The sequence below is a fragment of the Rhizopus delemar genome, genomic scaffold (genome assembly GCF_000149305.1).
Source record: "Rhizopus delemar RA 99-880 supercont3.3 genomic scaffold, whole genome shotgun sequence".
NCBI lineage: Eukaryota > Fungi > Mucoromycota > Mucoromycetes > Mucorales > Rhizopodaceae > Rhizopus > Rhizopus delemar.
The window spans coordinates 2763341-2774983 of NW_027137829.1; the positions used below are offsets into that span (position 1 = coordinate 2763341).

The 11643-nt window shown below is 36.1% G+C and overlaps 5 protein-coding genes across 5 annotated transcripts; 1 reads left to right on the top strand and 4 right to left on the bottom strand.

Moving 5' to 3' along the window:
* Positions 1 to 258: 258 nt before the first annotated feature.
* RO3G_05273 (uncharacterized protein) lies at positions 259 to 705 on the top strand (the record flags this gene model as incomplete). The annotated part of the gene is made up of 1 exon (XM_067659863.1): positions 259 to 705. One exon carries the CDS (start codon positions 259 to 261, stop codon positions 703 to 705), a length of 447 nt encoding a protein of 148 aa, XP_067515964.1.
* A 695-nt stretch (positions 706 to 1400) lies between these two features.
* On the bottom strand, positions 1401 to 2252 carry RO3G_05274 (uncharacterized protein; the record flags this gene model as incomplete). The annotated part of the gene is made up of 1 exon (XM_067659864.1): positions 1401 to 2252. The coding sequence occupies one exon, from the start codon at positions 2250 to 2252 to the stop codon at positions 1401 to 1403; it is 852 nt and encodes a 283-aa protein (XP_067515965.1).
* A 3195-nt stretch (positions 2253 to 5447) lies between these two features.
* Positions 5448 to 6963, bottom strand: RO3G_05275 (uncharacterized protein; the record flags this gene model as incomplete). The annotated part of the gene is made up of 2 exons (XM_067659865.1): positions 5448 to 5493; positions 5672 to 6963. The coding sequence occupies 2 exons, from the start codon at positions 6961 to 6963 to the stop codon at positions 5448 to 5450; spliced, it is 1338 nt and encodes a 445-aa protein (XP_067515966.1).
* A 304-nt stretch (positions 6964 to 7267) lies between these two features.
* RO3G_05276 (uncharacterized protein) lies at positions 7268 to 8710 on the bottom strand (the record flags this gene model as incomplete). Its single annotated transcript, XM_067659866.1, has 2 exons — positions 7268 to 8064; positions 8215 to 8710. The coding sequence occupies 2 exons, from the start codon at positions 8708 to 8710 to the stop codon at positions 7268 to 7270; spliced, it is 1293 nt and encodes a 430-aa protein (XP_067515967.1).
* A 1903-nt stretch (positions 8711 to 10613) lies between these two features.
* RO3G_05277 (uncharacterized protein) lies at positions 10614 to 11508 on the bottom strand (the record flags this gene model as incomplete). Its single annotated transcript, XM_067659867.1, has 2 exons — positions 10614 to 10660; positions 10704 to 11508. The coding sequence occupies 2 exons, from the start codon at positions 11506 to 11508 to the stop codon at positions 10614 to 10616; spliced, it is 852 nt and encodes a 283-aa protein (XP_067515968.1).
* Between the last annotated feature and the right edge of the window lie 135 nt (positions 11509 to 11643).

The following is an 11643-nucleotide window of genomic DNA, read 5'->3' on the forward strand; positions in this document are numbered from 1 at the left end:
TGTCAAAACAACACTGAAGAAAAGCAAGCCATTCTTGAGTGACCAGCATCAAAAGAACCGCCTTAAGTGGTGCAAGAGGCATCAAAACTGGACTGTTGATGACTGGAAGAAGGTTATCTTTTCTGACGAAACAAAAATAAACATCTTTGGGTCAGACAGCAACCCTTACACTTGGAAAGAAGATGGAGCAGTAAGCAGACCACACCATATAAAACAGGCAGTAAAGTACGGAGGCGGATCCCTGATGATGTGGGTTGCATGACAGCAAAAGGGGTTGGTTATGCCTGTCAAATCTTTGATGGTAATATGAACTCGCAAACCTATACCAATATATTGGGAACCACATACAAAGATACGCTCGATTACTATGACTGGAAACATAAGGACGTCATTTTCCAACATGACAATGACCCTAAGCATACCTCCAAGCATACCAAGAGATGGATGAATCGAAAAGAGATACAATTACTGCAGGACTGGCCAGCACAAAGCCCTGGCCTCAACCCTATAGAGCATCTATGGAGGCACTTGAAACATAAGCTACGCAGTCATGACAACCGTGCTGTCAATGTTGATGAACTATGGCAAAGTATATGCAAAGAATGGGATTATTTTACACCAGATGATGTAGAACCATACTACAGAAGTATGCCCAAACGTATTAAGGCAGTAATCAAAGCTGGAGGTGGAAGTATCAAATATTAAATAAAAAAAACTTTATCCAAAAATCATAAATTTTGAAAATAATAGCTCATAAGATCATAACTCAGTCATACATTAATTTCTCCGCTCCAAATTTGGTTCATAAATACTATATAAGTTACACTATATTTGTGCGAACTTTCGAATTAAAAGCTCAACTAGAGGACGATTTATAGGGATTTGCATGGTTTTTTAATTTTTGTGTCCGGGTTTTGCAACGCACCGTATATCGTAATTTTCTTTAATATATTGCTTGTTTGCGGGTTTAGGTTTTTAAGTATGTAAGTTTTGTCGATAGTGACCACCAGATCTTGTTAATAGTAGATCAAACTTGTTAGAATAGGTTAAACTCTTGAGGTTTAGGAATAGGTTTACAATGAAGATTATTGACTTCAAGGGACTTCAGTATTTAAGATAGAACACAGATCAAAGGGTTTCAATTGAACGCTTAATGGATTTATTGTTTTATAAAATAAAGAAAATATAAAAAGAATATAAAATTCAAAAGTAAAGTGAAGTGAAGTGAAGTAAAAATAGGGATAAGATATAAGGGTATTTATATGTTTTTGGTTTTTATAATTTTATGTTGTTTTTGGTTTTCAAGCAAAAGAGTTGATACTCCGTTTTCAAATAGGTTGTTACGCAAAAGTTCATTTTCTAACTGGCGTGGTACTAAAAGAAACTTGACGGTATATCTTTCAGATCCTCCGGGTGGGGAAAAGTTCGTCCTCGAACGCTTGATTGTTCTTTAATTTGCGGGTCCAATGATCTCCTTCTTTGATTCTTCTCATAATGTTTGGATTTATTCGTCCATTTGGTATGAGTGATTTTAGTTGGTTGTATTTTGAGGTAAGGTATCTTTGGATACTTCCTGGTTCTTGTGTGGGCTTTTCAAACTTTAAATGACTCCATTCATTTACTTCTTCAGCAAATTGTTTCATTAATTGTTCTTTTTGTCGGGCAAGTTTTCTTTCTTGATCAAGAACACATTGGTAATCGAAAAAGGCGTTAGTAAATTTGATTTTATACATTTCGATTGCTTGTTTGGAGCCATTAAAGTCCCAATCCATTTCCAAGTATGCATCTATGATGCTTTGGTCAATAACATTGCTTGAAACTTGAGAGGATTTGATCATGGAGATAGGTGATATAGGCACCACATTGATGTCAGGGATGGGCTCGTCTAGGATTGACATGCGTTGGGCTTCAACTTGATCTTGGATTTTGTTGGCACAATCAACGGCATAATTCCATCTTGTATTAGCACGGTCTCCTTCAACCAGATAGATGACTTCTTCATCATCTTTACATTCATTTTCACGAAGAAAATCATCAATGCACACGATCAATGAATTATATCCTTCATTTTTGTACAGTTCCTTAAAGTAGTTTATATGGATTTCACTTCGATAAGCGTCTTTGGATGGAAAATCCTCTTCCTTTGGAGCATAAGAGCGCCTCCATGTTACGAACAGAACATCCGATATTCTTGACATATCGGAATTCGAGTCAGAAGCAAGAGAGAAACAGTTAAGAGCAGCAGAGTCCATTGTTGTTATATACAGTGGGTCAAAAAACTGCACCAACGCAACCCAGTTTTTCTGAAATACAAGTATAGCTCTGTCAGTTTAACAGTAAACATTACGAAACTTGGAACAGAAAGAGTTACTACTGTTACTACTTATTAACGAAAGTTTCCAAGTCCGATTCGGAGTACTGATCTAAAGAGCACTCAGCAAAAAGAGGAGGTCGGTTGGTGCAGTTTTTTGACTTTTAAAATGAAAAGGTATTTGATATCATATGTCTGGACTGAGACTATTCCGGCAGATTTAATCTAATCTTTCTTATACCTGGTCACACTGGGAGCCTTCAAATAAAGTTTTTGCAATTTTTTTCTGTTTTTTTTCTTTCCTGCTTTACCCAAACCCATTGTACATCGTCAGTATCTATCCATCATTAGAAATGCCCAAAAAGCTTCCATCCGATATTCAAAACAGTATCAAAGCATTATTAGAGAACAGTGCTGATCCTTCAGTCATTGAGAAACGGGTTGGAGTGCATAGAAATACCGTCAATAGGTATGCAAATAAGTGGATGCACGATTGAATACGTAAAAGAGGAGGTAGACCGAGCATTGTGGCAGAGTCAACACGCCGATACATCAAGAGATAAGTGCTCACAGGTTGTTTGGGGACTGCCAAGGACGTGCAAATGAAGTTGGAGGAGCTGGGGCGCCCTATGTCGTATCAATCGGTAATTAAAGTCTTACATTCAGTTGAAATTTATGCTGAGACCAAAAAGAAAAAGCCATTATTGACTGAAAAGCACAAAAAGGCTCGATCAGCATGGGCAAAAAAGCATCAATATTGGACAGTACATGATTGACGACGTGTCATCTTTTCTGATGAGACGAAAATCAACATTTGGGGCTCTGATGGCTGCAAGTATTATTAGAAAAGAAAATGTGATCATTTACAGCCTCACCATATCGACGTTACTGTGAAGCATGGAGGCGGTGGTCTCATGTTATGGGGTTGTATAGCCAGCGAAGGACCTGGATACGCATGTCAGATCTATAATGGTACCATGAATTCAGAGGTATACCAAAAAATCCTTGGTACAAGTCTAAAAGACACTATGGAGTACTATGGTCGTAGCTGGAAAATGTCGGTATTTTAGCATGACAATGATCCTAAACATCGATGAAATTCTACAACACAATTGATGAAGGTTAATGGCATGATTTATATCGACAATTAGCCATCATAAAGTCGAGACCTTGATCCTATTGAACATATATGGTATCATTTGAAGTTAAAGCTGAGCATGTATGATAATAGGGCGACCAGCATCCATGAACTGTGGCAAAGAGTCAAAAATGAATGGAATTCGTTTACTAAGGAATAATGCATCAAATATATAGACAGTATGCCCGACAGAATGCAAGCAGTGTTAGCAGAGAAGGGTGGATCCACTAATATTAAAAAAGTCAAAAAACTGCACCAACCGTCCTCCTCTTTTTGCTGAGTGCTCTTTAGATCAGTACTCCGAATCGGACTTGGAAACTTTCGTTAATAAGTAGTAACAGTAGTAACTCTTTCTGTTCCAAGTTTCGTAATGTTTACTGTTAAACTGACAGAGCTATACTTGTATTTCAGAAAAACTGGGTTGCGTTGGTGCAGTTTTTTGACCCACTGTATATACAGTAGGTCAAAAAACTGCTGCAAGGAATTGCAAAATTCAGATTTTACAGCTGGTTGTCCATGGGTACTGCACCAAACCATCTCAAACTTTGACTGTTTGTACCTCAATAGAAAGTGCATTTATTCGTCGATTATCGGATATGGGCAATGTTTATTGGTGGAATTTGATACTGCTAAAGGTAATATTTTAAACATCCGGTATTTTTTACTTGTTTATATATGTTTGAAATAATGAATTTTAATACAACCCAACCGGTTGCCATCACAATTTTTCTCTCTTTTGACGTGATTAGAATGCTATCTGTATTTAAGAGTGCTTACAATTTCTTTATTCTAAATCTTATATTCCTTTGTTTAAATTATTTCTCTTTTTTACCCTCTCACCAATTGCATGCATATATGACTGTCAGAAGAGAAAGTAAACGATCTCAAACAGACATTAACCGGATCCACATCAAAGTATGATATTGCTAAGGAGACTGGATTACATGAATCAACTGTTAGTAGATACTTTATAACGTTGTTTTGAAGTAGGACAGTGAGCACAGGTGATAGACCTACATTAGTCTCCAAAGTGACAAAGCGGCTAATCAAAAGAAAAGTCATTGAACGGGTTCTAAAGACTTCCAAAGAGGTATACCGGGAGCCAGTTGGATTTGGCTACGATATCTCATACCAGTCAGAAATTAACGTACTGAAATTAATGGAGTTCCATTTTCTGATAGAAAAAAAGTAGCCATTTCAGACAAACGTGCATACGTAGCATCAGTTAGAATGGAAAAAGGAGCATCAGGACTGGGCAATGGTTGACTGACAACAAATCGTTTACTTTAATGAAACCAAGATCAACGTATAGGGCTTTGATGGTGATGATCACTATCGGAAAAGGCCAAGTGACCTTTTTCAACATCATGACCTGCATTTTGTAATCCACCATGAAGCTAGCAAATTGATGTCCTAGTGTTGTATAACCTCTGAAGGACCAGGATATGCTTGCTAGATTTACGATGGAAAGTTGTACTCGGGTGTTTACCAGCATATTTTGAACACTACGCTTCGTGATACGATGAAGTACTACAATATCGACTGGTCCAACATTTACTTTTAGCATGGCAATGACCCAAAGCACAAGGAATAATTTACAATGGCCTAGTTATGTAGTAGCCAAGAGAGCTATATTAACGATTGACCAACTCGGAGCCACGACTTAAATTCAATCGAGCACGTATGGCATCAATTGAAGTTGAAACTCAACTATTACGAACAGAGAGCAAAGAACACGGATGTGCTTTGGGAACGAGTTGAGGAAATATGAATTGACTTCAATAAATAACTTTGTCAAAGACATGTAGATAATATTTCGGAAAGAATTCAAGAGATTATTAATAGAAAAAGAGGACCAACCAAATATTAATAAATAAATTCATTCCGTTGAAATTTTCATTTTTTCAAATTTTCAAATTGCGCATCTCATACTTCCTTCAATACTTATCCAATAGGGCTTAAACTCTTTCGGATTTCTCAAGGCATGTAGAGGATTTACTATGTGGGAACAGAGGCAGTTTGTGCCATTGTAACAGGATATGCGCTATAAAAACCAAGAAAAATGGATTCCTTGCAGCAGTTTTTTGACCTACTGTATATATTTTTTTTGATTTGATAAGTTTGAAAATAATGGATATTGATAGGGTATATATATGTTTTTTTTTTTGTGTTTTGTGTCGTTTTCCCCTTTTTTTTTGATTATCATAAGATGTTTAGTTTACTGAAGTAGTTCATTTGTTTCAACATCCATAGTGCTTGTAACGTTTCGCAAGTGGTCCGTTCTCCAACTAACATTAGGCATTGTGTATGACTTGAGACGGTTTCCATGAACTCTCCTAATTCGGGTATCTTGTACATCCATATTTTTAATGTGGTAAGTGCCTTTTCCAAGTATTTGGTGTATGATAAAAGGTCCTTCCCATTTATCCTGTAGTTTGCCTGACCAAGATGTAGATAAATAGTCCTTATATAATAGAACTAATTCTCCAAGTTTGAATGGGGGCTTTAATTCTTTTCGTTGATCTAGGATTTTATTTTCAATTGCTTTGCGTTGTGCTGCTTGTGTGGTTTTTATGGCTGCTGCGGCTTGTTCTCTAATACGATTAAGATTGTGTATTTGATGAGAAGTTCGGTGATACAAGGTTGCTTCAAATTTAGGTGATTTTTTATCATATAAATGATGTTCCATGTCAAAAGGTGTCCTTGGCTCATAGCCATATGTTAAGAAGAATGGGCTTTGTTTGGTTGTAGCCTGTTTGATAGATCTGTAAGCAAATAATGCTGCTGATAAGTATAGATCCCAGTCCTTCTTTTCATCTTCTGATCGCTTTTGTAGTATTTGGCCTAGAGTTCGATTAAATCTTTCTATGAGACCATTGCTCTGGGGATTATATGGAGTTGTAGTCTTGTGTACAATTGAATAATTTTGACAGACTTTTCGTATTAAATCGCTCAAAAAGGGCTTTCCATTATCTGAGACTATAATCGTAGGACATCCATGGCGGCATATAACTTCTTCGTAGAGAAAAATGGCTATTTCTGATGCTGTCTGGAATCTCATTGGCTTAGCTTCTACATATTTAGTCAAATAATCGATTGCTGCGATTATATATCTGTAGCCAGACCTTGAGGCTTGTACATGTTTAACATCAAGAGCAATACGATCAAATGGCTTCGTTGATATGGGAACTGGATACAGTTCTTCATTCAAGGATTTACTGCCGTACATCTGACATCTGTTACATTTTTGTACGTATTCTAATATTTGCTGATTCATTCCATCCCAGTAGAAACGAGATGCGACTTTGTGTAATGTATTATTATAGGCAAGGTGACCTCCAAGTGGGTGTTGATGATAAGCTTCAATTATTTCCTGAGCTTCGTTCTTATTGAGAACTTTTCTTATTACGCCATTTGTTGTGTTGTATCTAAAGAGTACACCTTGAAAGATGGTATAATTCTTGGATTCTTTTTTGATGTATTTTTGCATTTTATCTGATATTTGATCAGGCATCTTGAGCGTGAGCAAATAATGTTTTAGTTGTTGAATTTTTTCTGTTTCCATATTTAATTTCCGTTTCTGGGGACACAGGGTTTGTAACTTCAGGTTTAGTGATACTAGATTTCTATTTCTGGGGACACAATGATTATGGATCTTGTGTATTGATTTGTTTCGAGTTGTTGCTTATTGTTTAATGTGATATGTGTTGCGATGAATAGTTTTGTGGTTTGTAATTCTTGTGTGTGTATTGTTGTTGTTGCTGTAAATTTTCTTTTTTCATCTTTTTTTTTTTTTTTTTAATACTAGTTTGGTACTTCTAATATCCCAATCTTGATAAGAAGTCAGCGCTTTCATTGACTCTTCCCGGACGGTATTTGATCTCGAATTCGTATTCGGTTAGGATTGTTATCCATCTTGCAATAATTCCTGTTGGGTTGCTTGCTTTAAGTAATTCATTTAATGCAGAATGATCGGTAATAATAGTAAATTTTTGTCCAAGTAAATAGGGTCTAAATTGCTTTACTGCCCATATTACGGCTAAACATTCTAGTTTGGTTGCAGCATAATTTGCTTCATTTGTCTTGAGTGCTCTACTTGCAAATACAATTGGATGTTCATGTCCATTCTCGTCTAACTGTGTCAAGATACAGCCTAAACCGGCTTTTGATGCATCGGTTACGAGTAAAAAGGGTTTATTGAAATCGGGCCTTGCTAAAACAGGTGCAGTTGTTAGTAGTTGCTTTAGTTTTTCAAATGAATCAGTAGTCTTTTGTGTCCATGGAATGTTTTTAGAGGTTTTAGTTTGATCATGTAATGGACGTGCTATAGCGGCAAAGTTCTTAATGAATCTTCTGTAATATGAAGCTAGTCCCAAGAAGGCTCGTACTTGAGTGATAGATTTTGGTATAGGATAATTAACAATCTTTTCAATTTTGCTTGGGTCAGTTTGTATTCCATCTTTTGTTACCATGTACACTAAGAACTTCAGATGATCTTTGAAAAAGAAGCATTTCTCTGGGTTAAGTTTTAGGTTTGCAGCTAGAATACATTGAAAAACTTGCTCTAGATGATTTAGATGCTGATGATGATCGAGTGAATATACGTTGAGGTCATCTATATAAGCTACTAAGCATTTGTTGATAAGAGGGCGGAAGCATAGATCAATTAATCTTTGGAAAGTTGCTGGTGAATTCACTAATCCCATCGGTAATGTATTATAGTGATATGTGCCAAACTTAGTTGTAAAAGCTGTAAGTTCTTTACTATCTTGTTCTAAGGGAACTTGATGAAAACCTGCTCGCATATCTAGAGCTGAGAATATTTTGGCTTTTCCAAGTGTATCAAGTAAATCATCAATACGAGGTAGAGGGTATGCATCTTTTTTTGTTATGGCGTTTAACTTTCTGTAATCAATCACCATACGATAATCTCCATTTTTCTTCTTTACTAATATTACTGGAGCTGCCCAAGGACTGTTTGAAGGAGCTATAACACCAAGTTTACAGTATTTATCTAGTTCTTTTTGGAGATATTCTGCCTCTATAGGATTAATTCTGTATGGGCGATGACTAATTGGATGGGCATTATCTTCGATGATTATTTTATGTTTCAACAACTTTGTGTGTCCAATGGCGTCGTTTTCCCAATCAAAAATTTCTTTGTATTTGTTGAGTAGCCTTCTTAATTCAATAATTATTTTCTTGTCAACTTCTCCAACTTCTAATTTGGAAAATAAATGCTTTTCTAGAGGTTCGACCATTTGATGTTTATCCGTAACATTTAACTGTGGTCTTCTATCAAGTGTATAAGCTTTAACTATTGAGTCATTTTTCGTATTGAATTTTTCTAATATTCCGATTTCTTCATAAGGTTCTATGAATATGTCTTTTTTGGATCGATTGTATATTCTGATTTCGACATTTCTTTTGTTGACTATAAAGTTGATACATGTGTCAAAGTATCCGAGAGCATGTAAAAGCTTTGGATTCGTTGTTTCGAAGTTAAAAAAAATATTTTTATATTGGTTTCTTGGCTTTTTGAGAGTTATTCTTTTTGACGAATTAGCTTGTATTCTTAGGCCATCTGTTGAAGCTGTGATAATGTGCTTATCATCTTTTTCGATTACTGATACTTCTTCTGTTTTATTCTTTTCTAGTACAAAAAGTGGGGTTTCTGGTTCATGTTCTTCTTCTTCAGAGTTTGATTGGTCTTCACTGGAAGATTCTTCATTACTAAAGCTTTCAGATTCAATGTCGGCTTCATCCTCTTCTTCAGATGTGCTTTCTTCAAAATGCACATGTTTCTTAAGATTTGTAAAACTTTTTGGCTGTTGGTACGTTTCTTTATAACTGGTTACTTTCGGTTTGTCTTTTTGTAAATAGGTTATTTTCATTTCAGCTTTATTTTCTTTATAGGTGACTTTTAGTGAAGAATTGCTGAAATCAATTTTTGCTTTGGCTCTACTTAACCAGTTGTTTCCAATGATGAGCTGATTGGGACAGATAGGAAGTACTTCGATGGTACAAGGTATGATCATGTTTCTTTTTACTTCTACTGGTACATCATAGATTACACCAAGAGCAGGTTGTTTGGTTCCATTTCCAAGGGTGAACACGCTTTCTGATGAGGCATCTATTTTTAGTCCAAGTTCATCTGCTAATTTCTTTGATATGCATGTTTTGGCTGCTCCACAATCGATTAAGGCTCTTATTGGTTTGTTCGCTATAGAAACTTGAGAATATACGGCTGTCGTATCCATATCATCGTCTTCTATAAGTGTCATTGTTTGATCATTTGGATTTGATTTTATTGATTGACTGGGTCTACATTCGCCTACTAGTTGTCTTCGCATGGCAGGACTAACAGTTGTGAGATCTCTTACGGATATATTTGCTTTTTGGTCTAATACATCCTTTCCAATTTGGTAATCGATTTTGGGTGGTGTTCTTTTTATTCTAGGTTTCTTTTGTTTTTCTTGTGTAGTAGTTTTTACTGATGCATCTGTTTCCATTGCAGTGTCCTGAGGGATTATGATGGGGTTTGTTGTTATAGGTATTTCTTCTAGATGACTTCTTGTTGTGGTTGTTCTTCCTATGGCAGGTTCTGGTTGTTTTCTTTTAATTCTAGGAGCTTTTGTTTTAGGATATGGAGTTGCTTTTAGTACTTCAGGCGGACGTTCAGGTCTAACTGCAGTGTAAAGATCTTTATATTGTGCGTTATCATCATGTTCATTATGGTTTAGGATAACGTTAAGAGGATGTTGTTTATTTTGTTGATTAATGGGTTTATTGTTTTGCTGGGTGTTCGATTGACCATTTCTTTGATTAAAAGCAACCGACCCATTTAGTTTTTTGACGGCTGTGAGAGAGATTGTGATTGAGGTGACGGGCTAGATTGAGATGCATGAGGTGGAGGTTGTTGAGGTGTTGAGTAGGATTGGCTATTTTGGTAATAATCTCTTCTTGACTGGGGTTGATTATGCTGATACTGATCATTTCTTCGGTTATCTTGATTATATTGACCGTAATTATTATAATATGGATACATATTATTTCTACTATTGTTATAACTTGGTCTGTTATTGCGCTGGTAATTTCGATTTGAATAAGGCAATTTGGGTGGTATGTTTAATTCATCTCGAATAGTTTGTTGTATAAGATTAACTAGGTCTTCAGTTGAATTTTGATACACAGTCTGACCTTCATTTGTCCTAGTATAATGATGTTGTCGTACTGGTATACTACCGTGCCTACCTACAATGTCCATAGTTGACAACTGATGGGAACCAGTTACAGCATTTGGTGCATTGTTCAAGTGCTCGTAGTTTACATTGGTACGCAGATCAGTTACAGGGACATATTGAATCGGTCGTTCCTCAGTATCTATTAATTCAATGTTGTGATTATTGGCAGAGTGGCAATAATACTGTGTGTTGTCGTCATGATAGATGAGTGCATTGTTAACATTTCTAGGTATGAAAGGATTGTCCACCATGGCAATCTTTCGTGGCCTATGTGCATTCCACCATCCATCAGCATGATTGATCCAGTCTTGGAAAGTTCTTGAGCTGCATTGTATACAAAATAATTTGATTTCTTTTAGTAAGCCAGCGCGAAATCGACTTTCGATGACTGCTTCATTATCGATATTAGCAAGATCTGCTGCTTCTCTTAGTCTTGCAAGATATATTTGTGGATGTTCTTGTTCTCCTTGACACATTTCGTTGAATTCAAGTTCGTAATTTTGAATAAGTTCAGGGGTAATATAATGTTTTCGAAGCTTTTCCATACCTTGTTCGTAGTTAATATCAGGTTGTTCCTTCAGGATTACACGCTCAAAATAAATTTTGGCAGCGCGTCTTAATTGAGACTTCAGTATAATGAGCTTTCTTGCATCATTTTGGGTGTTGCTAATGGCTAGATAGGACTCCAATATCTCTTGAAAGTGACGAAAGCCTTCTCCTTCGTACCCATAGAATTCGATGAGTCTTGGTCGATAACCTTGGATAGTGCTTTGATTGTTAAGTGAAGCCAACACGTTAGGTCCTGTTGTTGTCATTGTTGCTAGTAAGTGTTTTGAAATTGTTGATTCGATTTTGAATTTTTTTTTTTTGACTAAGTCTGTTGATTTCTTGATAGTTTTTAAGTAGTTTTTCGGTTTAGAGCCCTCGTAGTGACCACCAATGTAATTTTT